Raw genomic sequence first — 27,310 nt, 5'->3', positions numbered from 1 at the left:
TGCATGTTTCCACAGGATAAACAGCTGGTGTGTGCTAAGAGTTTGCTTCTGCACAAAAAAAATAGGTCCCCCTTTCCATCTAATGCAAATGTAAAATCACCAGAGCAATACGCAATAAATCTCTGCCTGTAATTCCTATTTGCACACAGAGTCATGTTTTCATATTAGTCACAAAACGAAATTTCTTTGCCAATTTGAAAGCACACTTACTACTCTTTTTTTTGGCAAGTGATAAACACTTTTACAGACTGACACATTTTGAATCCACTTTTCAGATTCTTAAAAAAGCACATGTCCAAACTGCTTTTTCAGACCAGCACCATGTGTAACCTGGGTGACTGACTACACTCCAGCAAGGGCAACCAGCCTTAGTGATGCTGAATGTATTTGCATTACTGACTGAAACCTCAAACCCCACTCGGTTGTGAATACTGTGCATGATTCCACAGGATAAGCAGCTGGGTGTGTGCTAAGAGTCTGCTTCTGCACAAAAAAATGGCTCCCCCTTTCCATCTAATGCAAATGTAAAATCACCAGAGCAATACGCAATAAATCTCTGCCTGTAATTCCTATTTGCACACAGAGTCATGTTTTCATATTAGTCACAACACGAAATTTCTTTGCCAATTTGAAAGCACACTTACTACTCTTTTTTTTGGCAAGTGATAAACACTTTTATAGACTGACACATTTTGAATCCACTTTTCAGATTCTTAAAAAAGCACATGTCCAAACTGCTTTTTCAGACCAGCACCATGTGTAACCTGGGTGACTGACTACACTCCAGCAAGGGCAACCAGCCTTAGTGATGCTGAATGTATTTGCATTACTGACTGAAACCTCAAACCCCACTCGGTTGTGAATACTGTGCATGATTCCACAGGATAAGCAACTGGGTGTGTGCTAAGAGTCTGCTTCTGCACAAAAAAATGGCTCCCCCTTTCCATCTAATGCAAATGTAAAATCTCCAGAGCAATACGCAATAAATCTATGCCTGTAATTCCTATTTACACACAGTCATGTTTTCACATTAGTCTCAAAACGAAATTTCTTTGCCAATTTGAAAGCACACTTACTACTCTTTTTTTTGGCAAGTGATAAACACTTTTACAGACTGACACATTTTGAATCCACTTTTCAGATTCTTAAAAAAGCACATGTCCAAACTGCTTTTTCAGACCAGCACCATGTGTAACCTGGGTGACTGACTACACTCCAGCAAGGGCAACCAGCCTTAGTGATGCTGAATGTATTTGCATTACTGACTGAAACCTCAAACCCCACTCAGTTGTGAATACTATGCATGATTCCACAGGATAAGCAGCTGGCTGTGTGCTAAGAGTCTGCTTCTGCATACAAAAAAATGGCTCCCCCTTTCCTACTAATGCAACTGTAAAATCACCAGAGCAATACGCAATAAATCTCTGCCTGTAATTCCTATTTGCACACAGAGTCATGTTTTCACATTAGTCACAAAACGAAATTTCTTTGCCAATTTGAAAGCACACTTACTACTCTTTTTTATGGCAAGTGATAAACACTTTTACAGACTGACACATTTTGAATCCACTTTTCAGATTCTGAAAACAGCACATGTCCAAACTGCTTTTTCAGACCAGCACCATGTGTAACCTGGGTGACTGACTACACTCCAGCAAGGGCAACCAGCCTTACTGATGCTGTATGTATTTGCATTACTGACTGAAACCTCAAACCCCACTCGGTTGTGAATACTATGCATGATTCCACAGGATAAGCAGCTGGCTGTGTGCTAAGAGTCTGCTTCTGCATACAAAAAAATAGCTCCCCCTTTCCTACTAATGCAACTGTAAAATCACCAGAGCAATACGCAATAAATCTCTGCCTGTAATTCCTATTTGCACACAGAGTCATGTTTTCATATTAGTCACAAAACGAAATTTCTTTGCCAATTTGAAAGCACACTTACTACTCTTTTTTTTGGCAAGTGATAAACACTTTTACAGACTGACACATTTTGAATCCACTTTTCAGATTCTGAAAACAGCACATGTCCAAACTGCTTTTTCAGACCAGCAACATGTGTAACCTGGGTGACTGACTACACTCCAGCAAGGGCAACCAGCCTTACTGATGCTGTATGTATTTGCATTACTGAGTGCAACCTCAAACCCTTAAAGTATTCCTTATTTTTACCAGTACACCTTAATTTATCGTGAAAACATAGTCCATATTATTTTACATGTTCCTCACATTTAAATTTCTCCCAAAACAGAAAATAATAAACACAACTTCAACAAAAGGAATTCCAATTCTATTATTCATTTCTTAATTTACCATATACATCCCCTCTCAAACTCTAAACTCACCTTTTAAATTAGTTAGTTGTGAAAAAAATGTAGCACTCAAACAGCAGATTATCAGAGCCAGGATCTCTGTTCTGTTCACCTCTCTCCTCTCAGCAGAACCAGATAATGGCAAACTTTCCCTCTCTTTTTCCACACATATACATGTTAATTTCAAATCTCAGTGCTTCCCCCTTTTTTTCAAATGTAATCACACATTTCTATTGGTTGAAAACCAACCCTTTTCCAAAAGTACCCTTCCCCCAACTTGACTTCTGCCTAGTACCCTTCCCCCAACTTGACTTCTGCCTGCTACCATAGCAACAGCTCATGGAACACTGCTGTGTGGAGTTAGGTCAGAAGTTCGCCACACAATGTTTCATTTCCAAAGAGCAGGAGTGCTTGACTTTTCAAACCTAACAGCAAATCCATAGTACTGTTCTTTAGTAACACATTTTTCTGTACCAATACAAAACATGCTTCTATAAATTTACACATACAGCCTAGTTTTTATTCTAGAATGGTATGAAACAGCCAATCAGTTCTTTTTTTTTTTTTTTTTTTTTGTAAAAGCCTTTATTGACAGTTCAACAAAAGACAAGTATGGGCCTACAACCCCCGGGGCCGGCCGCTAAGCAGTCAGAGTAACAGAAGCAAATTTTAATCACAGGCAGCACCTCGGGGAGCAGATTCTCCATGCTAGCATACTCTTGGCCACTGAACAGCCCAAATAGGGACCAGGATACAAAAGGTTTTCATTTTATAATAAGGGATAGAAGGATCAGGTGCCAAACAATTTCCCAGCAGCAAAAAATGGCAGGCAGAATAGTAAACGCCGACAATAAACAGCAATCTATCCAGGCAATGGCGCTAAAACAGGAGGTTCAGGATGTGGAGGAATATCACGGCCATTTGCGCCTGCAGTCCCCTGCCCTAAGACCCAGAAATCACCACGGAAATTGAGGCACACATAAAAAAGCAGTGATTGGCAGCAAAGGAGACCTACCGTGCTGACCCCAGAAAAGAAGACAAAGAAGAATAAGAGAAGAAAAAGGAGGCCATAGAAACAAAGTAAAAAACTAAAGAATCCCCTCCCCCAACCCCCCACCCTGCACCTCTGCAGATGAGTACGGCCCCCCCCCCCCAGCAGTGTGCCTGTCGCCCCGGAACCAGACCCGAAATATAGAAGAAACAGAGAAAATGGAGTAAGAAAGGAAACCCCACCAGATGGGGGAGTAAAGAGAGTATTAATAAACTGGAGGAGGGCCTTCAAAACATGCCCCCGGCTTCTCCCTCCCGCACAATATGTTCCTCCCCAAAGCAAACAGTAAACAAACACAAAATCGACCATGTCAAAGAAAAAATGGGGAGCATTATGCACCTATTACACTATTAGTTACGTCGTGAGAGCACGCAACCCCTGTGCCCGCCCGCCTGTTAGATGACAACCTCTGAAGGATCAGCCTTATCCTTGGCCACTCTTTGCGAATCCACCCATGCATACCCATCGACCCAGTGCCATGTCCAATGTTACAAGGAAGAGGAGCGTCCAAAAAAGACCAGGAAGCAACACACACATGTAGGGTGGACGTCTCTGAACACCAACACAGTCAACATTATGGAGGACCATCTTTCCCAGTACTGCCCCAGGGTCTGTACTGCACACAAGGTCCAGGAAGGCGGAATCAGCCAGAGCAGGCGACTGTTGCTGGAATATTGCCTGGGTCGCCGGAGGCTGCGCGTGGGACAAAGCCACCACCCCCCGCTCAAATCCAAAACCTCCGGAACAGACCGGACCCACAGCCAGCTGATCACACGTTGGCACATTGTCCGAAGTTTCCAGCTTTCCCCTATTCACAGGGGCGGCCATGACACTGTCCTCCTGTGTGAAGTGTGACAAGTCCCTGTGTGCCTGGGGACCGGCAGATCGCAACTGTTCTGACGCTGAAGCAACACTATCAAGCTTTCTCCCCAATACCGAGGTGCCGTGAACCAGGGTGGAATGAAGGGCACCGAGAGCTTCGAGAAGGTCACCGTACCCCAGCCCAGCTCCCGGCGCCCGCTCCGCTACGCTCCTCTTAGGCACACACTCCCAATCTTGCTGAGACCCAGTGTACAGGATGATAGACTCCATCCTAGCAAGATGGCCGCCGGGTAGGTTCATCCCAGATTGGGACCGGGACTCAGGCACAGGCGCATCAAGTTCCATGTCACTGGAAACAGGGTTCCGGGGGCAGACAAAAATATATATCCAGTGTGTGGCCACAGGTAACAGTCATCCCCACCACGGACCAGCGCCCGTGAAAATCCGGGAGCAGCCCGCGCAAATCGGGACGCGTTATGGGCAGCGTCCGGGCAGCTCACCGGCGAAGGCTCAGGCAATTACCGGAGAATCCTGGAATTGCCACCCCGGGCATGCACTCGTTCCGCTACGCTCAGCGGTAGGAATGACCACAGCGAAATTCAGGCCAATATTCGCACCGCTCCGGTACTCCGACTCCACCCAGTCACCAATGGCCGCTGTTGTTGAACTGCCGCCCGGCCATGTTGTCCACCCGAGGTCCCGGTTCCAGGGTTGCACAGGCCGCAAACTTCAAATGGACATTTCTCCGGCGGTACCGCCGCCAGAAACTTCAGAATCACACGATCGGTTGCCGCTCTCAGCCACCAACACGGGCAGATAGCGCAGGCTAAGGATCTCATGCAGGATATCTGTGCGGGATGTGGAGGTTCACGGAGCCGGGAGCCTACGCTGCCGTCCCGATCGCCATCTTGGCTCCTCCCTCAGTTCTTTTTTTTATAAAAAAAATATGTATGCCTCCATTTCCAAACTGTCTTTCATTTCTTTTTACCATTCTACTGAATTACACCTCCTGAGTGCATCCAGTTCTCCTTTGAAGATGTTCACAGTGTGGATTGTAGGGCACAGCTATGTCTTCTGGAGTGAAAAGTATGCAGAGAAAACAGATATGGTGAGAGACCTTGCTTTGCCAAATGTAGACATTAAATGGATTGGTCAGAGAGGGTTAAAGTGGCACCAATTGATGCCATTGGTGAAATCCTTCATGCAAATCCAACACCCTGACCTCATAATAGTGCACTGTGGTGGCAATGACTTAGGCACTTTGACTGGGGTAGGTCTGGAAATGCTTATGAAGGACACCTTTGCACAACTGTTTTCACTTTTCCCTAAAACTGCCTTTGTGTTTTCTAACATATGCCAAAGGCAAAAATGGAACTGGTCCAATCATTTTTGTCCTCAGATTGACAAAGCAAGAAAGCACGTCAACAAATCTGTTTCTGCTTTCCTCCGTGACTATGGTATGGGTTCCATTTACCACAACAACTTGCGTTACGACATGCAAGACATTTATAGAGGAGATGGAGTACACTTCACTGATGAAGGGAACAGAGACTTCCTCTTGAACCTTAGACTCTGCATCGGTACTTACTTGTAGGTACCATTAAAAAATCACTTCATAAACACAACGTCTCTTTTTAGAGCCCCCTAATATCTAAACACTTAAATCTGCATTTCATTTCTTTTTTTTCTTTTTTTTTTACCGTACGCGTACGGTGAGCTTACCGTACGCGTACCCCGTGATTTTTTTTAAAATCAATAAATGTTTTCTTTGTACTTTTCTGTCCTTCTTTGACCCCCTTACAAATGTTAGGGGGTCTGTAACTCTCTTCCTTGCCCCCTTTTCAAGATATCACCCTTTTTTTTCTGAGTGAAATACACAAAATGGCGGCCGCCGCTTCCTGGTTTCGACCGATTCGAATGTTTACTAAGATCTAAGAGCCAATCAGAATCGCGATAGCACGTCACCGTACGCGTACGGTAAGCGCACCGTAAGCGCACCGTAAGCTGGCTCAGATATATATATTGATTTAAAGGCTATTTTCTCAGAATCTACTGAACAGATTTACACCAAACCTACAAAAGGCACTTCCTTGACCTGAGGACTACCTCTCTGCCAAATTTCAAGTAATTCTGTTCAGCCGTTCGGGCTGTAGCTGTGTCTAAAGGTCCTATGGAAAAATGCATAGGAAAAACGCGTTTTGGGACCCCCCTTTTATCTCAGCCCCCGCTTGAGGAATCCCCCCGAGACTTTCAGGGTAGGAGCGGAGCGTAGCGCCCCACCTATTTTGAAAAATTCGCGAGGATTCGTCGACCGGCGCCAAAGTTATTCAAAATAGAATGTTGCGGATTTCCTATGGAAACGTGGTCCTAACTATAACTACCTACTGGCGACCGCCAGTAGGTAATATATATATATATATATATATATAGATATATATATATATATCTTGAATACGTCTCCGCTGCCCGTTGTTCAACGGCAATCCCCAAGGATGGACACAAACCCAAAACTGTGTGCAAAATTATTCCGTCTTTATTCCAGATGTAGCCATAACGCGTTTCGGCTCGCCTGAGCCTTGATCACATATATATATATATATATATATATATATATAGTTAGTGAGTTAGTGAGTTAGTGAGTGAGTGAGTGAGTGAGTGAGTGAGTTAGTTAGTTAGTTAGTTAGTTAGTTAGTTAGTTAGTTAGTTAGTTAGTTAGTTAGTTAGTTAGTTAGTTAGTTAGTTAGTTAGTTAGTTGGGTTGTGGTTTAAATGTTCCTAGTGTGTGCTAATTTTTTTAGGGTTGTATTGTTATAATTTTTGTTATATATTTTTGGAGGGTGAAAAGTAAATATAATGTATTTTTGTTTAATTTAAGTATTTGCATAAAATGTTGTATTTTTATTTTAAGTGACTGTTGTATATTAAAAGTGTTTTGATACATTTTTAGTGATTGTTGAATTATTTTGGTGATATTATTGTCATTGATCCATCACATTTCGGGAAAATTACCTCCTCTACAAAACACCAGTACAAGACCTCCCATCTCCCACCATCTTTAACTTTTGATACTTGTGTGCAGGGCAGGCCAACCAGCCAGTACTCCATTTGTGATTCCCACCAGGGAACCGGGGATGCACGTTTTATGATCTTTGGCTTCCATAGTAGGATTCTGTTTTTCCACCAATCAGCAAGTACTACTACTGGCTTTCTGTCTTTGTCCATGCAGCGTTATCAGACAACATCTGCCACAGCGTTCTCTCCAAAGCCTAGGGAACAAAACGGCTACATGAACAGGGGGTCTGTGATGAAGAATAGGGCTAAATGAGGAGTTAAAGAATCCAGTCACGAATTTATGCTAGCTATCTTGGTCACGTCTCATTAACATTACCTTGGTTGGACAGTGGTTAGAATAATAGTTGATAAACATTGGGAGAGGGTAAATATTTTAGTGCAAATGAAGAAAGTTGTTGTTGGTCATGTAGCAAAAGCTGTCTTGTTGATTGTTGGAGGGAGGGTGAGAATATATTAACCATTGTACAAAGAAGCAGTTACTCAATGCTGATCAAGTCTACATCATGAAGATTAATGATAAATAGTTGATTCTTATGCTTACTGTGCCACAGGTGGAGCTTGAAGTCTTAAAAATGTTTTTGATATATTCGACCATGGCCACTAATTCTTCATCTTCATAGTCAAACCGATCCCCAAGGAGAATAGAGCTGATATTATTGCAGACAGACCGGCTCAGGAAGAATTCTGGATTAAAGTGGGATGCTAGAGATGGGATAGACAAACACAAAAATGTGAAATTGCTAATACTTTTTAAATTGGAATCATACCACAAACATTGAATGGTTGTAGAGTGCAGAGAATATTACTACTTTTTTTCTAGAAGTATAGGGTTTAGCTCTATTTTGTCCATCCTAATGCTAATATTACTTAATTGATTACTAATTTTCAAGAAAAACATTCATTTGAACATTTAAACAGCAAGGAAAATCCTTTAGATCTGGTTTATGTCTAACTAAATTCTATGTATGCATGCACTACAGTCACAAAATACTATGCATTCTCTGTATAGTGCAACAATACTTTATATATAAAAATAAGGAACCTGTATGTTACAGCTTTTGGAAAGAAGCACCACAAACATTTTCAGGTGAAGACAATAGCTAGAAGGGTAATGCAAAATAGGACTTTTGCTCTTCACAAAGCTATTTGGTGTAACCTGTGTCACACAATGGTGCTCAAGTTAAGGTTTACAGAGCCTTACTTCTATATCTGGTAAGTACCTATACCCTAAAAGGCAGTGGTATGTGTTTCCCAGAGCTGGGTCTCAAATCTGCCCACTCTGTAAACCTCTATAAAGGCTCTTTATTGCAGCGGTCCATCTTCTTTCCAATATTATAAGGCAAATTTCACCTCATATAAGTATGGCACTGATGGCGCAGCTTGGAGCCTTCAGGGAATTCAGAAAGGGAAAGGGTATCTTTCTAATAAATACTTTTCCGAAATGATTTATTAATAATCTAACTTCACCACTGAATTTAATTTTTTAGTAATCATTAGGAGTTGTAGCTGAACCATTTCTCTAGCTTGTCTCAAACACGAGATAGCAAAATGAATATATTTATCAGCACTATAGTTTTCCTCATAGGAGAGTTAGGGTCTTTTATTGTGAAAATAGCTTTTGGGATCTTACCACAGTAGGGACATGCCATTATTACATTTCTATATGTCCTACTTTTAAATATTCAGCACAATACATTAAGGCAGGGCCAATGGAGTTATTCAGCAAATGAGGCCGAAATTACCCTTGATGTCCTTAGGATGCATTGGCACACAGAGGCAGGAAGAGAATACTTGCATACCCACAGAAGGTGTCTCACAACACACTCTTCAAATACATTCAATTCAACTACACCCACAGGACATACACAACTCCGTGCAGAATCAGGGCCATCTAGTGGGGTGAACCTAGACCTTGACCCAGTGCACATCACTAGACGCAGACTTCAGACATATGACTGGGAGTGCACCCAGCTGCAGGTATACTGGAGGAATGTCCTGTCGAAGCTCAACGCCACTCTGAATAGTACTGTTGAGAATTATATAGTGGTATGCCTTTTAGGGGCCTACTTAGATCAAAACCTAAAAGGGTCAGAAACAGGTTCCTTGATTTAGCATTAATATTACCGAAGAGACTAATAGCTATGGCTTGAAAGTTAGTTGCGGCTCCTAAGGTGGAGACCTGTATCAGGGATGCGATGTTGTGGGCTCGAGCCCTACAGAGGAGGAGACCCATGGGGCATGTAGGAGACCTATAGCGGACCTGTGGTCAGATGTGGGGGATCAGTGGAGCAGCTCTCGATGCCGAGACCCAGACAGGTGTCCCTTGAGACACTGTTAGGTGCGATGACCCAGCCCTGATTGTGTAACTAAGACACCTCACTGAGAGGACATAGGGGAGGGGGATGACTAGACTGATGACAGCTGAGGGGATACCTCGGTGGAATGCCACCAGGCAGAGGCAGGTGACAGGTTATTACACAATGTGGAGTCGGGCAGACACAGGTGGGCTCAGATGGCCCCCCTCTCTCGACTGAGACAGACCTCACTGAGCTCCCAACAACAGAAGAGGAGACATAAATTACCACAAGACGGTAGTTTGAAAGTTATGGATTTGGTTAGTTACTATCACATGGCATATCCGGTAATCCCAGACTAGCAGGCAATCACAGAGTGGTGACACAGTCCCCCAGTTGACTCAAGCCCATGAGATAGTAGGTAAGACCCGATACCTGGTGAGTAGGACCAAGGGCTGTCCTGGCTAGATCGATCTCACACTTGATTCATATGGTTGATGGGTAGTCCTGAGGCACAATCGTAAGAGCTGCAGACATTAAATAGGGGTCTGTGTTATGGGGGATGAAGTCACTGCATCGTAATCGCAATGTGTGTAAAAAGCAATACTATCGTAATGTACTCCTTGATAAATGATCATCATGTATATTTGATAAATAGCAATAAAAAATAAGTGTTAAAAAAATGAGGCCGTTAGTCAAAAAAAGAAAGATCTCCCTTGGATCTATATATGCCAACAATCATTCAAACACACAAAACTTTAAACAGATAGCAGGGTAAGAATCAGCATCAACGAAGCAAACAAGCTACAAAATAGTGAATTTATTAAAATTAGTCACAATGGTACCCCACAAAGCGAGCAGTTGTACACATCGGTTAAAAAACAATTGAAAAACAATTTCTCAAACATGTAAGCAAATTAAAATCATTGGGAATTTACATATGAATAAATGACACATAATGTAACAAAGCACCAACAGTAATAATCAATGTCAGTACATAGTTGAACAATTCATAAAAACAAAGAAATTGGGAAAAAGGGGAACAAAGAGGGAAATTATTCCTACTCAAGAAAGAAAATCGCTTAATCAAAGACTAATCGGCTGTGATCCTAATGGAATTACAATTACATTACATATACGACACAACCCATATTGTCATAGATTTTGTCCGATTTCCTTTTTGTTAGAGCATCGACGCGTTTCGGTAGGCCACAGGTTAAAGCCAACACCTTCCTCAGGATATTTTGCTGATCCCAACTTAATTATGTTAAAATCGATTATATCCTTAGAACAGCAAGGGAGATCTTTCTTTTTTTGACTAATGGTCTTGCTTGGCACCCCTCTCCCTTGGTGCAGGGGTCCCTCTCTCTTTGTTTGAAACTTTAAAAAAATGAGGCCCAAATTATGTGGCAGGGTTTACTAAATTATGTGGCAAGAAAATGCAAATTGTGCAGAAAAATTGAGATCATTTTGTGAGCAGTTCTTTATTTTACTATTTATACACATGTTAACACCGTCTGGACAAAGACTTCACCTTATTAGTACTAGTTTAGCACCCAAATACCTCAATATGCAACTGAAAGGTGAACAGTCTACCTTTATGAAATGCTTTCTGCAGCACACATTCCAGCATTTTTTGTACCTTTTAATCCAGTTGAGCTAAAAACAATTGTTTTGTTAAAATCTGAGCATTATGTTGTATATGATGGATTATGTGGCTAATGCAGCAAATCCGAAATTATGGGAAAAAAGCAATAGCCGCAGATTGCATCATTTCCGTGGCCCTGCTTATGGGATACACTGCCTATATAGGAGTGACTTAATAATATTTAAAAGGGAGACTTTCTAACTATCAAATGGGTTATTTTAACAGGTTGAACAGCAGGTTTAAACTGCAGCAGTCAGCCTACATTTGTGGATCTGAAATCATGTTTTCGTTTTCACACCAGTGGATGGCACAATAAGGACTTCTGTTCGCAGGTGGCTTTTATCTTACCATGATATGGACATAGTTTCTACACCATATACTAAGGCCTACTTATGCATATTAGGTATCAGTCTATATGCTTTAAGAACTACAGGACATTCACTAGGCACTGGACAGCAGTGCCTTAGTATGCAGAGTCTAAAAACTAGCAATAAAATAAATCACAAAATGGGCCAAACATGGAAAAAAGGGCATTTTCCCACACCTGGAAGCAAGACACCAATGATGCGATGCCCAGGGCACATCAGATGGTCAACCTGTTTTCTCATATAATAAATTCCATGAGGTGTCTCCTCCGCAGTGTACATATAAATATATATGCAGCGGTCTTGCTACCCTTGTCCAAGGGGCCTCAAAAACAGCACTCAGCGCTTTCGACTTATTTTCACGAAAGGACTCTGAGTGCTGTGCTCCTACTAGGATTTAGTGGAAGACGCTTCTCAGTAAAAATTACCAGCACTCACAGGAGCAGATTAACCCAATTTTATTGGGGTAAAAAGTACACACACAGACTCGTTTCGGCAACCGCCTTTCTTAATGATAGCGGGCGCCGGTTTGTGAAATCCATAAATAACATTCATTCATTGGATGTTCACAAAATCAATTAACATAAATGAAAAACTCGCTGTTCTCAATACTCACAAGATTTTCGCAGCACGGCCATCATGTAACATTTGGATGTATTCAAGTTACAATGAATCTTACCACATATATTGTTGAACGTACGAAATTTAGGCAAAAATGATAGGATCCACCCACATTATTATGCCCTGTATAGGCTCTTTTGCTTCATACTACTATTCCCAGGGATTAAAAAATGTTTTGTCCTGTATGAGCTTGTACATCATACACTGGAACATTTCATTCATTCTTATTATAATCAGTCTTCCTACATGCATTATTATAAATACCTAATTCAGGAAATAAAATCGAATCAATATCCATCATTATGCCCTGTATGGGCTCTTTTCCTTTATACATCCGAACCCAGGGGTTAAGGTTTATACAACCCTGTATGGGCTTGTGATTCCTATAAGGGGACGTGACAAATTATGCAATTAGTCACAAATAAATATCTAAATACAACCAGATTTATTAGTTCATTGATCTCATGTAATGGTACATCATGCTGCTTTTAGTGAACGTCATAGTTCTTATCTAACACATCCCTTATGATACTATCCTTCATACAACCTAATATATTCATACTATTTTAACGGTCGCCTTTGGTCCTTCATATTAATAAAAAGAATATTATTCAAACTAGTGAGTATCTAATTTATCGTGGTCTATAGTATTGCCTCAAAATTGTCCTACTTGATCTCTTATAGGTGTACTAGCAGTTCCTTCCGGTGGTTTAGTCCTATTGGAGCCTTGGTTTGTCTATCAATCCACTGGTCCAATGCCATGGGTTTCTACCATAGGTGTTGGATTAGAAATATTCATGTTTGTGTATTTGCTTTATGTAAGTTAGCATTTGCGGCACTATTTTCTATTTAGGTGCCATCTTGAACCATGATCAGAACTAATTCCTTGCTGGTTCCGAGAAAGGGCCTCCATTATGTTTTGTTTATGCAATGTTAGGTTTTGCTTCACTAATGAATAGTCTGTTCTTATTAGCACACACCTTTCTCTCTAGATAAAGGCCCTCTCCAACTTGTCTGGTGGAGGGAGCAGGGTGAAATGACCTTGGGAAGTAACTGGGAGGTGTGAGATATGAGAACTGAAACTTATTTTTTCACTGTCCAGCTGCATCTGCTTGGAAAATTCCACTATGGGCGTGTTCTAACCCTGTTATGATACGTACATAATGTATCCTTATGCTTGTTGATTTCAGTCCCTCTGCAGCACTCCTAGTGATTGGGCAGACTAGGCTCAAGTCTGAGTGTATCTGAAATAAACAATTATTGGTTTGTATTCTCCACTGTCTGACCGACTCTTCATTTGTACAGAAGGCATAGAGGTGGTCTAAGTGACCAGGGTGACCCGAAGCGGGCCATTTCCTTCATAGGGGTGGTACCCAAAAAGGACAGTGAAGGAGCTCTGAGAGAGAACAACATCCAGCTTTGCACATTACCGACATAATAACACAATTGAATGTTGGAAAGGTCTTTTCTCAACATGATTTGAATAAAGGATATCATCGTTTGGAACTCGAGGAGAATTGCAGGTACATTACAACCTTTTATACACATATTGGTCTGTTCCATTATAAAAGACGATGGGTCTGATTTAGATCCAAGCAAACACAAGGAGATGATTGACAAAGCGCTAAAACTTTTCAGACACTCACCCCCAGTCACTATTAGATCTGAGTTGAATCCATCATCGTTCTTTAGCTCATTTCCCCACCCCAGTTCAGACCCAGCCATATGCAACTCAGACTTGACCCCGTACCTCATGGGAATGGTCCAGCCCGAACTGCCAAGCCAGGTCTTCCCTGGACCAGAAACAAGCATCCTGGGACCGGTTTCGGGGTAACACCCCTTATCAGCCAGGCAAGCTTGCGTCCAGTGGCAAAGTGAGCAAGGGACCCTTGTCTGGGCATACCCTGCAAATGTAGGGTGAACAAAGCAAACAAAAGGAGATGATGGAGAGAGTACTGAAACTTTTCAGACACTCACACCCTGTCACTATCATATCTGGGTTGAATCCATAAACATTCTTGAGCTCACTTCGCTACCCCAGTTCAGACCAAGCATCATGCAAATAGGTCTTGACCCTGTTCTTCAAGGGAATATTCCATCCGGAACTGTCAAGCCAGGTCTTCCCTGGACCGGAAACAAGCATCCTAGGACCGGTTTCGGGGTACCAACCCTCATCAGCCAGGCTAGCCAAATCCACATCTGGCCATAACCTGCCAACTTAGGGCGAAAAAAGCAAACACAAGGAGATGATGGACGTAGCACTGAAACTTTACAGGCACTCAACCCCGTCACTATTAGATCTGGGTTGAATCCATCATTGTTCTTTAGCTCACTTTGCCACTCCAGTTCAGACCCAGCCATATGCAAATCAGTTTTGACCCTGGGACCGGTTTCGGAGGAACACTCCTCATTAGCCAGGCTAGCTTAAATCCAGTGGCAAAGTGAGCAAGGGACTCACATCTGGGCTTACCCTGCCAACTCAGGGTAAACAAAGCAAACACATCTGATGAGATCTAAATCAGGTCCTAAGTTTCAGTTTCAGAGCTTTTTCAAGATGTTATTCAGCTATCATACACCCTGTCATGAATGCTTTCAATTATAGTGATGACATATTGGTGTTTGGAGGAACACAGAAAGAGTACAATAAAGCTCTCACGCAAGTGGGCGGTTTGCTCACTGGTGCAGGTTTAACTTTGAATGCTGAGAAATGTGAGTTCCATAAGACAAAGCTAAAATGATTTGGCCATATCTTTTCTGATGGAAGTATGACACCCAATCCAGCTAGAGTGCAGGCGTTGTCAACTGCCATTCCCCCACAAGATATTTACATGTTCCGTTCATTCCTTGGCATGGTAAGCTACTGTTCTAGATACAAAACTTTGCCATTATAATAGCTCCATTAAGAGACTTGACAAAAAAGAATGTTCCATTACATTTGTCACATGAATGAGAGCAAAGCTTCAAAAAAATCAAACATGCTATTGAGAACGCTACTGAAATGACATACTGTGATGCAAAGCTTCATACCAAGGTTCTTGTTGATGCTATCCCCGTCTGGTTAGCCACAATCCTTGCACAGTGGGCACCCAAATGCTAGAAGACACTCTGGCATATGCAAGCAGAAATGTGACCCAAACTGAACATGCTTATTCACAACCTACAAAATAAGCAGCTAGCGGTGTGGGCTTGTGAACATTTCCACGTATTCATATGTGGAAAGCCTTTCATGCTCGTGATGGATCATCAAGCATTGTTGACTATCTTTGGCAATCCAAAGTCAAAGATGCCACATTGCATTGAAAGATGGGGTCCACGAGTACAAGAATACAACTACACAATCGTGCACCATCCATGAAAAGATCAAAACCCTGCAGAGTACGTCTCAAGAGTGCCTCTACATTGCCATGGTACCCCTTCCAAGACAGCTGAAGCCTAAATAAATGTCATTGTGAAAATCAAGCACACCAGCTGCCATTTGCTAGAACCAACTTGTCACTGCCATGAGTCAAGATAGTGACATGTTAAAACTAAAAGACATTATCACACATGAGTCTTGGAACCAGTGCACTTGGCCTCTTACCAGTGAAAGTGAGTACCAGAAGTTTACAAATGTCAAGGATGAACTGTCCGTTACTCAAGAAGGCATTATCCTGAGAGGTATGAGAATTGGTATTCTGGAGAGTCTGTAACAATAGATAACTAAAGTGGTCCATGAAGGCCATCATGGAATCATTGCCATAAAACGAGGTCTCCGAGACGAAGTCTGGTTTTCTCATCTTGATGAAAGAGTTAAATGAGAATGGAAAGCCTGTCATCGATTCAACTGCCTTTCATCGAAAACCACTCAATACACCTTAAACATGCCATAGTTGTCAAAGCATGTATGGGAAAGAATTGCCATTGACTTCTTCGGTCCTCTTGACGATGGACATTACCTGATGGTGATTGTTGATGAATACTCCTGTTTTTCAGTGCGAAGATCTCTATTCCATAACTCAGGAAAGAATCATCAAGTGATTAGACGGCATCTTTGAGACATGGAGTGTTTCTGTCATCTTAAAATCTGACAACTGACCACCTTTCAACAGTCCAGAATTCAGAGACATTCTCAGTCATCTTGATGTGAAGCATCAGAAGAGCAAATCTCTTTGGCTACAGGCCAATAGCCTTCACAAATGTTTCATAAGTACTCTGAATAAAGCTGTTCAGAATGCTGTTTTGGAAAAGCTCGACCTTAAAACAATCTTGAATTCTACTCTTCAAGCTTACTTTTGGACCCCTTACTCGACCGCAGGTGAAAGCCCTGCAACCTTGATGTTCGGGAGACCCATGACAACCAAGGTGTCTCAATGGACCAATAGAAGATAAATTACTGAGGAAGAAACCCATATAATAGAATTGGATTGTAAAAGGAAAATAAAGGCCTATGCTGACAAGTGCCAACATGCAAAATGTGTTACTTTCAGTAAAGGAGATCAAGTGTTTGTCTGTCAGTTTAGAAAATACCAATCTGATGCTCCCTTCAATGCTGAGCCATTTTATGTGATAAACACCAAAAGACACAAGGTGACTGCCCAGCGTCCTGGAAAAGTCTATTAAGCGAAATTCCTTGTTTTCCTACATTGGCTCATCATTCATCAGGCACTGATGTCAATGTAGAGACTGGGTCCGAAAGGACAAGTGAAACCCTGACTGCTGTTGTTCCTGCATTACAAAAACTGATTACGTACACTTCTATTGCCTGTCTCCAGTTTCTGAAGACACGGTCAAGACCAAGGGTCAAAGCACAGCGAAGATTCATTGAAGAGCTATGATTGTGTATTTATTTGTAAAAATGTAGTGTTGTGTGAGTTAGTAATGGGAGAACCCTATTGGCTTCTGATAGAATCCACAGAATCATGACGTAAGGGTTAAAGCGTAATGAAGTAAATACAGGTTTAGAATGTTGAGTTCGCAGTTGAACGTACACAAATAAAGACGTGTAATTCTAAGTTTTGTGTGTGGTGTAGTCATGGCGGGTACCCAGGCTGGGGAGGATGCTACATTAACTAACAGCACTGAAATAGGTTTGTGTTTCTTGGGAGAACTGCGGCTTTCTTGACCTTAATTGTGGCTTGCCATACATCTATCTTTCCAATACGACTACTGTGTGAAAATTTTAAGTGGCTAATATAGAAACATATCCATTTAAGTGAAAGACACAATGATGTCACATAGAGGCGAAACTGGAATCTGTCCTTGTGGGAAAGATTTAGATTCAGCTTTGGAGGTATTTATAAACTGTTAGCTTTAGAGGATCAATAACAACGAGAGGAGTTCACGACTAGAAAGACTAATAGGAGGCTACTGTGGCGCAGCAAATGTTACACTAACTTCAGTTGTTTAGTGTCAGGAAGTATGGGCAGCGAAAGCTCCAGTGCCTTAGAGCTAAGCCACAGAAGAATGAAGTATTATAATTTTGCTTGCATTCAAATTTTCCTGGGAAATAATGGATCGTGCCACCTCTGCTCTTACTAGGGGTAACAAGCCAATAATGTCCACCTCCCGGTGATCTATTTCAACCACCATGACACGCCCATCTTATTTTATTATATTTATGCTTTTATTTAGCATTGATGCTACTCAGAGGTCACTTCACAGCCTCTCAATAACTAAACAGCTGGATTTTCTCCCAGGTTTGTCAAGTTGTAGCTTTGCTTGATGCGGTTTCATGTGACAATAATCAAGCGGCAAAATATTAACCTATATTGAGTCAGGATAAGTCCCACTATATAGTCAAGTTATTTATAGACTAGTAAGGGTGGGGAACAACCTTTACAACGCAACTTTTACAACGCACTACACTTACAACGCATTTTTTACAACGCAAAATCCATTACAACGCACTACACTTACAACGCATGACACTACAACGCATTTTTAAAAACTACCTTTACAACGCATTCCATTACAACGCCTACCATTACAACGCATAATATTACACTACACTATCCAACACTTACCCTACTGTTGCACCCCCTGGAGTTAGAATAGCAATTTTTACCCCTATACTATCCAACACTTACCCTACTGTTGCACCCCCTGGAGTTAGAATAGTAATTTTTACCCCTATACTATCCAACACTTACCCTACTGTTGCACCCCCTGGAGTTAGAATAGTAATTTTTACCCCTATACTATCCAACACTTACCCTACTGTTGCACCCCCTGGAGTTAGAATAGTAATTTTTACCCCTATACTATCCAACACTTACCCTACTGTTGCACCCCCTGGAGTTAGAATAGTAATTTTTACCCCTATACTATCCAACACTTACCCTACTGTTGCACCCCCTGGAGTTAGAATAGTAATTTTTACCCCTATACTATCCAACACTTACCCTACTGTTGCACCCCCTGGAGTTAGAATAGTAATTTTTACACCTATACTATCCAACACTTACCCTACTGTTGCACCCCCTGGAGTTAGAATAGTAATTTTTACCCCTATACTATCCAACACTTACCCTACTGTTGCACCCCCTGGAGTTAGAATAGTAATTTTTACCCCTATACTATCCAACACTTACCCTACTGTTGCACCCCCTGGAGTTAGAATAGTAATTTTTACCCCTATACTATCCAACACTTACCCTACTGTTGCACCCCCTGGAGTTAGAATAGTAATTTTTACCCCTATACTATCCAACACTTACTCTACTGTTGCACCCCCTGGAGTTAGAATAGTAATTTTTACCCCTATACTATCCAACACTTACCCTACTGTTGCACCCCCTGGAGTTAGAATAGTAATTTTTACCCCTATACTATCTAATACTTACCTTAAATGCAATTTAATATTATGCGTTGTAATGGTATGCGTTGTAAAGGTAGTTTTTAAAAATGCGTTGTAGTGTCATGCGTTGTAAGTGTAGTGCATTGTAATGGATTTTGCGTTGTAAAAAATGCGTTGTAAGTGCATGCGTTGTAAAAGTGTGCGTTGTAACGACATACATCCGTAAGGGTTTACGCTTCTTAACTTCATATCATCAAGGTATATAAATGTGTGGGTAAAACTATTAAATCCACATGTTCCTACATTGACAATATAGTGGTAGTTGTAATCCTGAACATGGTAAGGTGCAAGAACACCCTTGATGAGCAAGTTAAACAAACATCTTATACACTGGATTTTGAATAACGTAATTTGCATGTATCTATCACTGCTTACTGGTAGCAGCTATGTTAACTACAGGTGAACTAACATATTTATGGAGAGAACCCACCAAAGACTGCCCATCATCTTTTTTTTCAGTATACCATGACTTGTCAACAGATATATACAATCCTGAATTAAATGTTATCTGGAAATACACACTTTCAGCCTTCTAAAGCAAATCCCCCAATGTCTGGGAACCACAGGGCCCATTTCTGTCTTTTCTTTTTGACCCACAGATACTAACATTTCATCTCTTTAAACGTTTTGATCAAGTAGGAAACTTCCTCCTGGATTTTCTCCTCCAAACTCCTCTTTCCCATTCCAAAGGTTGTCAAGGCATGGATAGAAAATTGGCGAAGCTCCTTCCACTTCTGTCCCTGGCTGAAGGCAATTCCTTGAAGATGGAAAACGGGAAGTTAGTTGTTTATTTAATTACAAATTATCAAAAAGTTTAAAAAGTTATAACAGTTACACCTTAATGAACTCTGACCACTTTCTTCTCATGCTAACAGTAATTCAAGTAACATATACAGCTCAGAAAGGTGGCAAAGATAAAGAGGATAATTTTTAGTTTGGCATGCAGTCTACAAGCCTTCCACGTCAGCAGAAGCTCCTTGCATGGCAGACAGGCATATGGAAAAACAGTGATAGTGACTGCATTCTAAATAATACAGATGTATACAAAACAGTGAGGGATGCAATGCTTGACTTAATCTCAGCCAGAGCCAGCTTTAGGGAGGTGTGACCGGGGCCACCGGACTGGGCACCAAGCTCAGGGTGGGCGTTGTGTTTTTTAATATCTTATGAGTTTAAAAGCAACGGCTGTAGAGTTCCTTGTGTGGCCAGCAATTTCAGGAAACAACAAAAAAGGCAAAATGACTCTGATAATTAATGTACCTGTTGGAGACAAATCAGAGTTTTGTCAAATGGCAGTTTTGACTCATTTTAAAGAAGCGCAGAGGGTTAATATGCCTGCTGCAAGGAAGGTGTACCACGCAGATCACAGACTGTATTTTATGTTGCTAGCTCAGTGACTTACTGCTTTTGTCACAGAGAGATCTTTTTGTTACTTGCAGTTCATCAGTTACAATCCTAAAAGCACATTGAGCTAAACACTGTCAAAGAGTTGCATGCAAACTGCACTGTATAGGTTAGAATGTTAGTTTTCCCCCAGTCGTTTATTATCCTAATGTTGCTTAAAAAGGGTTAGTTGAGATAGAAATACATTTCTATTAGTAAAGCCACCCACAGTATTATGTTTCAAATCCTGAGTTTGTCCTCCTCTAGACCAAGCTTCGTTGAAATATACTACCTACAAGTATTAATGACATGTGACTCCTATACCTTATAGCCATCCCTCTCTTATGTAACATTTCCTAAACACTGTTATGTTATCTGGATTTGTAAATCACAAATTTCACCTGAGTAGTATCCCAGTGCTGGAGAAGGTGTGAAGGTCATCTGCTAGGTGAACGTTAAAGAGCCCGGTCATCAGCTTCTTGCTGAATTGCAAAAGTGAGGAGAAGGCTCAAATGTGTAGAGGGAGGTTGTTCCAAGTTTTGGATGAGCGGTAGGAGACGGCTATGCCTCCTGTTCTGCTTTTGTGGATGTAAGGGGTGTGTGAGAGAGAGTGAGGCAGAGCGTAGATGATCTGGTGGAAGGGGAGGCGGCGGTTGAGAAAGGCTGGCCAATGTTGTGCAGTGCCCAGTATGTGTTTGTGAGGAGTTTAAATCAGCAGTGTTTGTGTATCGTGAGCCATTGGAGATCTCTGAGGTGATGCATAATGTGAGTGCCATGTGGGAAATACAGGTCTAGTAACTGCGGTCTGGATGGTCTGAAGTTGGTGGAGGAGGTCGTTGGGAATTCCGGTATAGAGTGCACTGCCGTAGTCAAGTCTGCTAGTGACTAGGGCTTGAGTGATGGTACGTCTGGTGCTCTTGGAAATCCATCTGAAGATTTTTTTGAGGATGATTAGTATGTGGACGCAGGAGGAGCTAACTGTGTTCACCTGTGCGAACATGTTGAGATTGTCATCTAAAATGATTCCCAGGTTATGGGTGAGCTTTAAGGGCAATGGTGTCGGACCGAGCTCTGAAGGGCTGTATGACATTACCACGCATTGCTTTACCACACACATTTTTATAATACAGAGTTTACAGCGCATTCCACTATCACACATTTACATTCACTCACATGTGAAATACCTTTACCACGCAATTCATTACCATGTATACTTTTACCATGCTTACTGTTACAGAAATGTCCAGTCAGAGTCTAGCACTGCCTCCTACTGTTAAAAAATTACATAATAAATCTTAATACGTTATTGTAAACAAAATATATATATATATAAACAAAATGACATTTATGTCAATTATAGGTTAACTACTCTTTTTAAATTGTATATTTTGGGGGGGATCCCCAGCCCCCTTATTTAATGACACTTACAAATATATAAACTACTACTCACCAATACAAACATATATGCATTGTAAAGACTTGTGTGCTAAAGACTAAGATGGTAAAAGTAATTGCAATGTAAAAGATAACTGTAATTGCCTTTTGGGTAAAAACTTCCCTGTAAAGTCTGTTCCCTGCTCTGATGGCCTCTAGGTGGTATCCCAGGGGGAGCTCTTGTTCCCGAAGATCAGCATTTCTGTCTTGGCTGCATTGAGTCTCAGACAGTTGGTTCTCGTCCATTTTGCTATGAGAATCATGCATTTGGTGAAGTTTGATCTGGTTGTGGAAGATATTGAGAGGATGAACTGGGTGTTATCATCATCGGAGATGATGGAGATGCAATGAGATCTGATGATGTGTGAGAATGGTGTCATATAAATGTTGAACAGGGCGTGGCTGAGGGATGACCCTTGAGGGACTGCACAGATCAGGTTCTTGGGCTCTGGCGTGTAGGGAGGAGTCTGACTGACTGTATTCCCCTTGTGAGGAAGGAGCATATCAATTTGACGGATAGAGCTTGGATGCATGTAGCGTGAAATCTTTTGATGAGGCTGGAGTGTGACATGAGGTTGAATGCTGCTGAGAGGTCCAACAATACGAGGGCATCGGTTTCTGCTCAGTCTAAAAGGGTGCAGATGTCATCTGTGGTGCTTTGTGCTATCTCCACACTGTGATTGCTACAAAAGCCAGATTGGGAGTGGTCAGGAAGATTGTGGAGTTTCAAATGGTTGGTCAGTTGTTGGTTGATTGCTTTCTCTATCACCTTTGCTGTGTATGGTTGTAGAAGGATGGGTCAGAAGTTGCTCAGTTTGTTGGGGTCCGCCAATGGTTTTTTAAGGAGGGCTATAACTGCAGCATGCTTCCACTACTCGGGACAGTTGTGGACTCAATGGAGGAGCTGATGATGTAAGTGAAGAATTTGCTGATCATGGGTCCTCCTAGGTTGTAAATATGGTTTGAAAATGGGTCTGTGGGGGGCCCCGAAGTGGATGGTCTTCATGAGTGAGGTGGTGTCTTCCTCAGAGTGTTCTCCAGTTGGTTAGGTGTCTGTCTTAGTGGTAGCTGTGCAGTTTGCTGATGGTGCCCTCAGGGTTCAGTTGTTTTTTGAAGTTATTGTAGATTGTCTTAATTTTGCTGTTTAAGTAGTTTGAAAGGTCATCAGAGATTCTGTGGGAGGGGCAATGGAGTTGGTGAGGCATCCGGGGTGGTTAATTATTGAATACACTCAATACAAAAGTATGATTGATTGGCTCTGTTTAATGTGTTTCTGATGAAAAGTGCTTTGCCACCCTATACTGGTATAAGTAGTGCTATAAAACAAATGAAATGCATCTGAGAGAGGGGCAATGGAGAAATGAGGGGCACTCTTGGAGGTTGATAGTGAGGGAATCATTGGAGATGTAGGTCTTAGGGGGTGGCCACAAAGATTGATGCACCAGACACCACCAGCGCTAAAGCCAGCCCTGATCTCAGCCACTAGTAATTATTCAGTCCACATCCAAGTCTATTATTATTTTGCACACTATGTCACCTCAGTTTGGACCCAGCCATATGCCACTCAATCATAAGCCTGCTTCAGTAGGAACAGTGCAGGCCAAACTGCCAGGCCAGTTCCTCCCTGAACCAGAACACAAGCAACCCAAGACCGGCTTCGCTTTTATCAGGCTCATCATTCGGGTATAGCTTGGTTCCAGTGGCAAAGTGTGCATAGGACCTATGCATGGGCATAACGGTCCCACTTAGGGTGACACACTAATGTATATAAAGAAGTGATAGATGGAATGCTTGAGTTAATCTCAGCCAGTAGTAATGTTTCGGGCCACACCCCGGCACATTGTTATTTTGCACACCATACCTCAGTTTGGACCCAGTCATATGCCAGTCAGTCAGTCAGTCATAATACTTTATTTCGATAAATCAATATCATAAAAAGACATAGGAACAAAATTTTACACATGATCATCAAATGCAATAAATACATAATAAAACATGATATATATACATACTAGTACCATTTACATGTGAATACAAAAATATATACTTTCTATAAAATCCGTACCTAAAAATACATTTAAAAGAGGTCAGTAAGGATAAAACAAGCTGTTCATATCGATTGCAAAAAACTCATCAATGTAAAAAGGATTCAAGTAATAACCAATACTAATACGAAATATGCAATTCATCTTTCTAATGATCCGTGATCACCCGGTTATCGGACACCATCCTTTTATTAGCCCTACTAGCCCCCACAAGGAAGTTGGCAACATAAAACATTATCCTAGGGGTTTGTAATAGCTGGAGAAACAGTAGTGCTGGCTTGACCTGTGTGAACCCCACCTCTTTAAGAATCGGTCTCAAGAATTTCCTTCTTAGGACCGTGAAGTGGTCACAGAACATCAGAAAGTGCAAGGTGTTCTGGGTCGAGAAATTATCACACTTACATGGCGGGGCATTATCTGGTGAACTCCAGCTCGGAAAGTAGCCCAGAGATAAGTGGATCAAATTCAGCCGAAATCGAGTTAAGAGGAAGCGGTGATAGGGCCGGTTAACAATGGTCAAGTATGGTTCTGGGCCCACATGGGTACACAAAATAAGGCTAGACCTTACCATTGGTTTCCCAAGCTCCACTTGTTCCCTATCTAGGCATAGCATATCTCTCATCATACCTTTAATTTGAGCTATGTCTTTCGTAGTTATACTAGAAGGGGCTAAGAAAAGATCTGGTCTCCCCAGCTTGCCAAGGCTATCTTTGATATATGCTAGCCATGGAATCTTGCTAACCCCATCTAACTGCAAGCAATCTTTTAAAATGGTGTGATTGAGGGGAATTTCATGATTCAGCCAGATCCTAAGCCAGGCCAAAACAGGGGCTATTTTAATCAGGTCTGAAATGTATCCCAACCCTAGTTCAGAATGAACAATGTATGTAGGAGTTGACTGGGGTACGGAGAGGACTGACCTGAGAAATTTATTTTCGGTAATCTGGATACTGTCCGTTGAACAATAGCCCCAAATGGCGCTGCCATATGTGGCAACAGCCAAGCTTTTGGCTTTATAGAGTTGTAGCAAAGTGACTATTGGCCTAGCCCCCAATTTTTTTATAAAACTCTGAAGTGCAAAGGAAGATCTAGCAAGAGCAAGATTTCTATTTTTTATCTGGGGACCCCAAGATCCTCTCTCATCAAAGGTAATCCCCAGATAGGGGAAAGTGGTTACTCTACAAAGCTCTTGTTTCCCGCATGTAAATGTTTTTATTAACTTGGTGTTTTTAGCCTTGCCCATTATCATGATTTGAGACTTTTTGACGTTAATCATTAAATCCAAGGAAGCCATGAAATCTTCAAATGCATCCAGTAAGCGTTGAAGGCCCACTCCAGTACGGGAGAGCAAAACAGCGTCGTCCGCGTATAGGAGAACTGGAATTCCCAGTTCACCTACTCGCGGAACGTCCAGAGTAGCTATTTTTAAGGAGGATTCCAATGCGTTTATATAGACCGTAAAAAGGAGAGGAGCCAAGATGCACCCCTGCCTTACCCCTCTTTCGGACTTAAAGTGGCTAGTGCAGCGCCCTTCCGAGGTGACTCTAATCGCAGCAGTTAAGTCAGAATGAAGATCAGCTAAAAGACAGACAAGGGCCCTATCCAGTCCTATATCAAGCAAGATATTCCACAGCTTGGAGCGATTTACAAGGTCGAAGGCTGACGAGAGGTCCATGAACCCCAGGTACATGGACCCTTCCCTAGCTCTCGTATATTTTTCGACCAGTAAATGCAAATTTAGGCCCTGGTCAATGGTGCTTCTTTTTGGCCTAAAACCATACTGCACATTAGAAAGTACACCTTTTTCAAGTAGCCAGTCATTCAATCTAGATAGGATGACCCTACCCAATATTTTCACCGATGAGTCGATTAGGGAGATCGGTCTATAACAAGATGGGTCTAGCCTATTTCCCTTTTTAAAAACCGGTATGATAATGGATTTTTTCCATGAATCCGGGATTTTGTCAATTGAGAGAACGTTAAAAACATTACATAAAATTTTGGACCAAAACTTAGGATCATGTTTAAAAACGTCCCCAGGGACCCCGTCAGGACCTGGAGCTTTGTTTTTCAAGGTCAGTTCTATTGCCCGTTCCACTTCAGCTGCGACAAAAACTACAGTGGCCTTAGCGGTACGTGAATCGCCAACTGCCTCTTCTATAGGGGCGGCAGTGATGACAGTGCTATTGGATTCAGAGTATATCTCACTGAAGTGTTTGATCCAACCCTCATCAGGGATGTTTGCTTCTAAAGGCATATTTGAGTCCTCTGAAAAGAGTGGTTGGTTTATTATTTTCCAAAATAGGCCACTGTTTTTTAATGTAACAGGATCTAAAAGTTGCTCTAGAGCTGTATCTTTCAGGGCCCTCTTTCTTGCAAAAATTGTACGTTTATATGCGGACCTTGCGCTCGATATGTCCACACGGTTTTTAGGAGTGGCTTTCAGGGCTTTTAATAGATCACTATGAGCCTTTGAGCAGTTCTTGTCAAACCATCTTTTACCGACTAACTGCTTTGAGCTCGATGTGTTCTCGAGGTTACGGGCAATTTCTATACAGATATGGTCAAATGCCATTATAACCTGATTGCTCTGGGTTCTGTTAGATAGACATATTGCAACATCATCCTCGGTCCTAGACAGAACCTCCTGTAGGAGGGTTTCAGGGACTATTTTGGACCATTTTAGCCTACGGTTTTGGTCTTTAGGGATTAGATTAGCTCCCCCTTTATGTTTAAGAGATTTCAAAGAAATTACATCTGCAATCATTAGTTCTATTAAAACAGGATTATGGTCGCTAAAAACTGATACCTCTGTGTAATATTTAATCACGTTGTTTAACAGAAAAGGAGTCAAAAAAATATAATCAATAATAGTGCCCATGTCGTTTCCTTTAAACGTAGGGGATCTATCTTTCCCATCCCCACAAGTTGATTCGTATAAGTTCCAACTTGCTAAAAAAGATTCGAGGATTTCTCCACGCCTAGTATGTTCCAGGTGCACAATAGAAGAAAGGGGGGGAACTTCAATGTCCTGACTAGGGCATGGTAGGGAACATGGGTGTATATTAAAATCCCCTAGTAATATTAATTCAAAAGTATGTACATTAGTGTTATAGACTGACAGAAATTTGTCCAGTGACTCTAAGTTGTGACTGGTACAATCATTGGCGTTAGAATTATAAAAATTAACAAAAAGAATCTTAGCCCTGTCTTGCAGGGCAAGTTCAACAATCAAACAGTGATCGGAGCCAGATGAGCATTGAGTAAGTTTACCCTTTATGTCCAGTTTGAATAAACTTAGCAGGCCCCCCTTGGGTCGTCCAGCCACGCTGCTGATGGCTGGGATGCAGAAGTGGCTGTAGCCATCCATGGAGAAGCTATTTGTCTGGTCCCAGGTCTCTTGTAAAGCAATGATGTCAAAGGCTT

The 27,310-nt window shown here is 41.7% G+C and overlaps 1 protein-coding gene across 3 annotated transcripts in view; it reads right to left on the bottom strand.

Moving 5' to 3' along the window:
* LOC146798508 (cytochrome P450 2F2-like) overlaps positions 1-27,310 on the bottom strand; it is a 528,068-nt gene that overhangs the window by 324,365 nt on the left and 176,393 nt on the right. For all 3 annotated transcript variants that reach the window (XM_085625796.1, XM_085625797.1, XM_085625795.1), the window contains 2 exons: positions 19,630-19,779; positions 7,801-7,961 (listed from right to left, as the gene is read on the bottom strand). In XM_085625796.1, the coding sequence (XP_085481922.1) occupies positions 7,801-7,961; positions 19,630-19,779 (311 nt within the window). The remainder of the gene's footprint in view (positions 1-7,800; positions 7,962-19,629; positions 19,780-27,310) is intronic.

Source organism: Triturus cristatus, chromosome 9, assembly GCF_964204655.1.
Source record: "Triturus cristatus chromosome 9, aTriCri1.1, whole genome shotgun sequence".
NCBI classification, from domain to species: Eukaryota; Metazoa; Chordata; class Amphibia; order Caudata; family Salamandridae; genus Triturus; species Triturus cristatus.
Note: the sequence above shows the minus strand (reverse complement) of the source record. Positions and strands in the feature narration are given on the sequence as shown.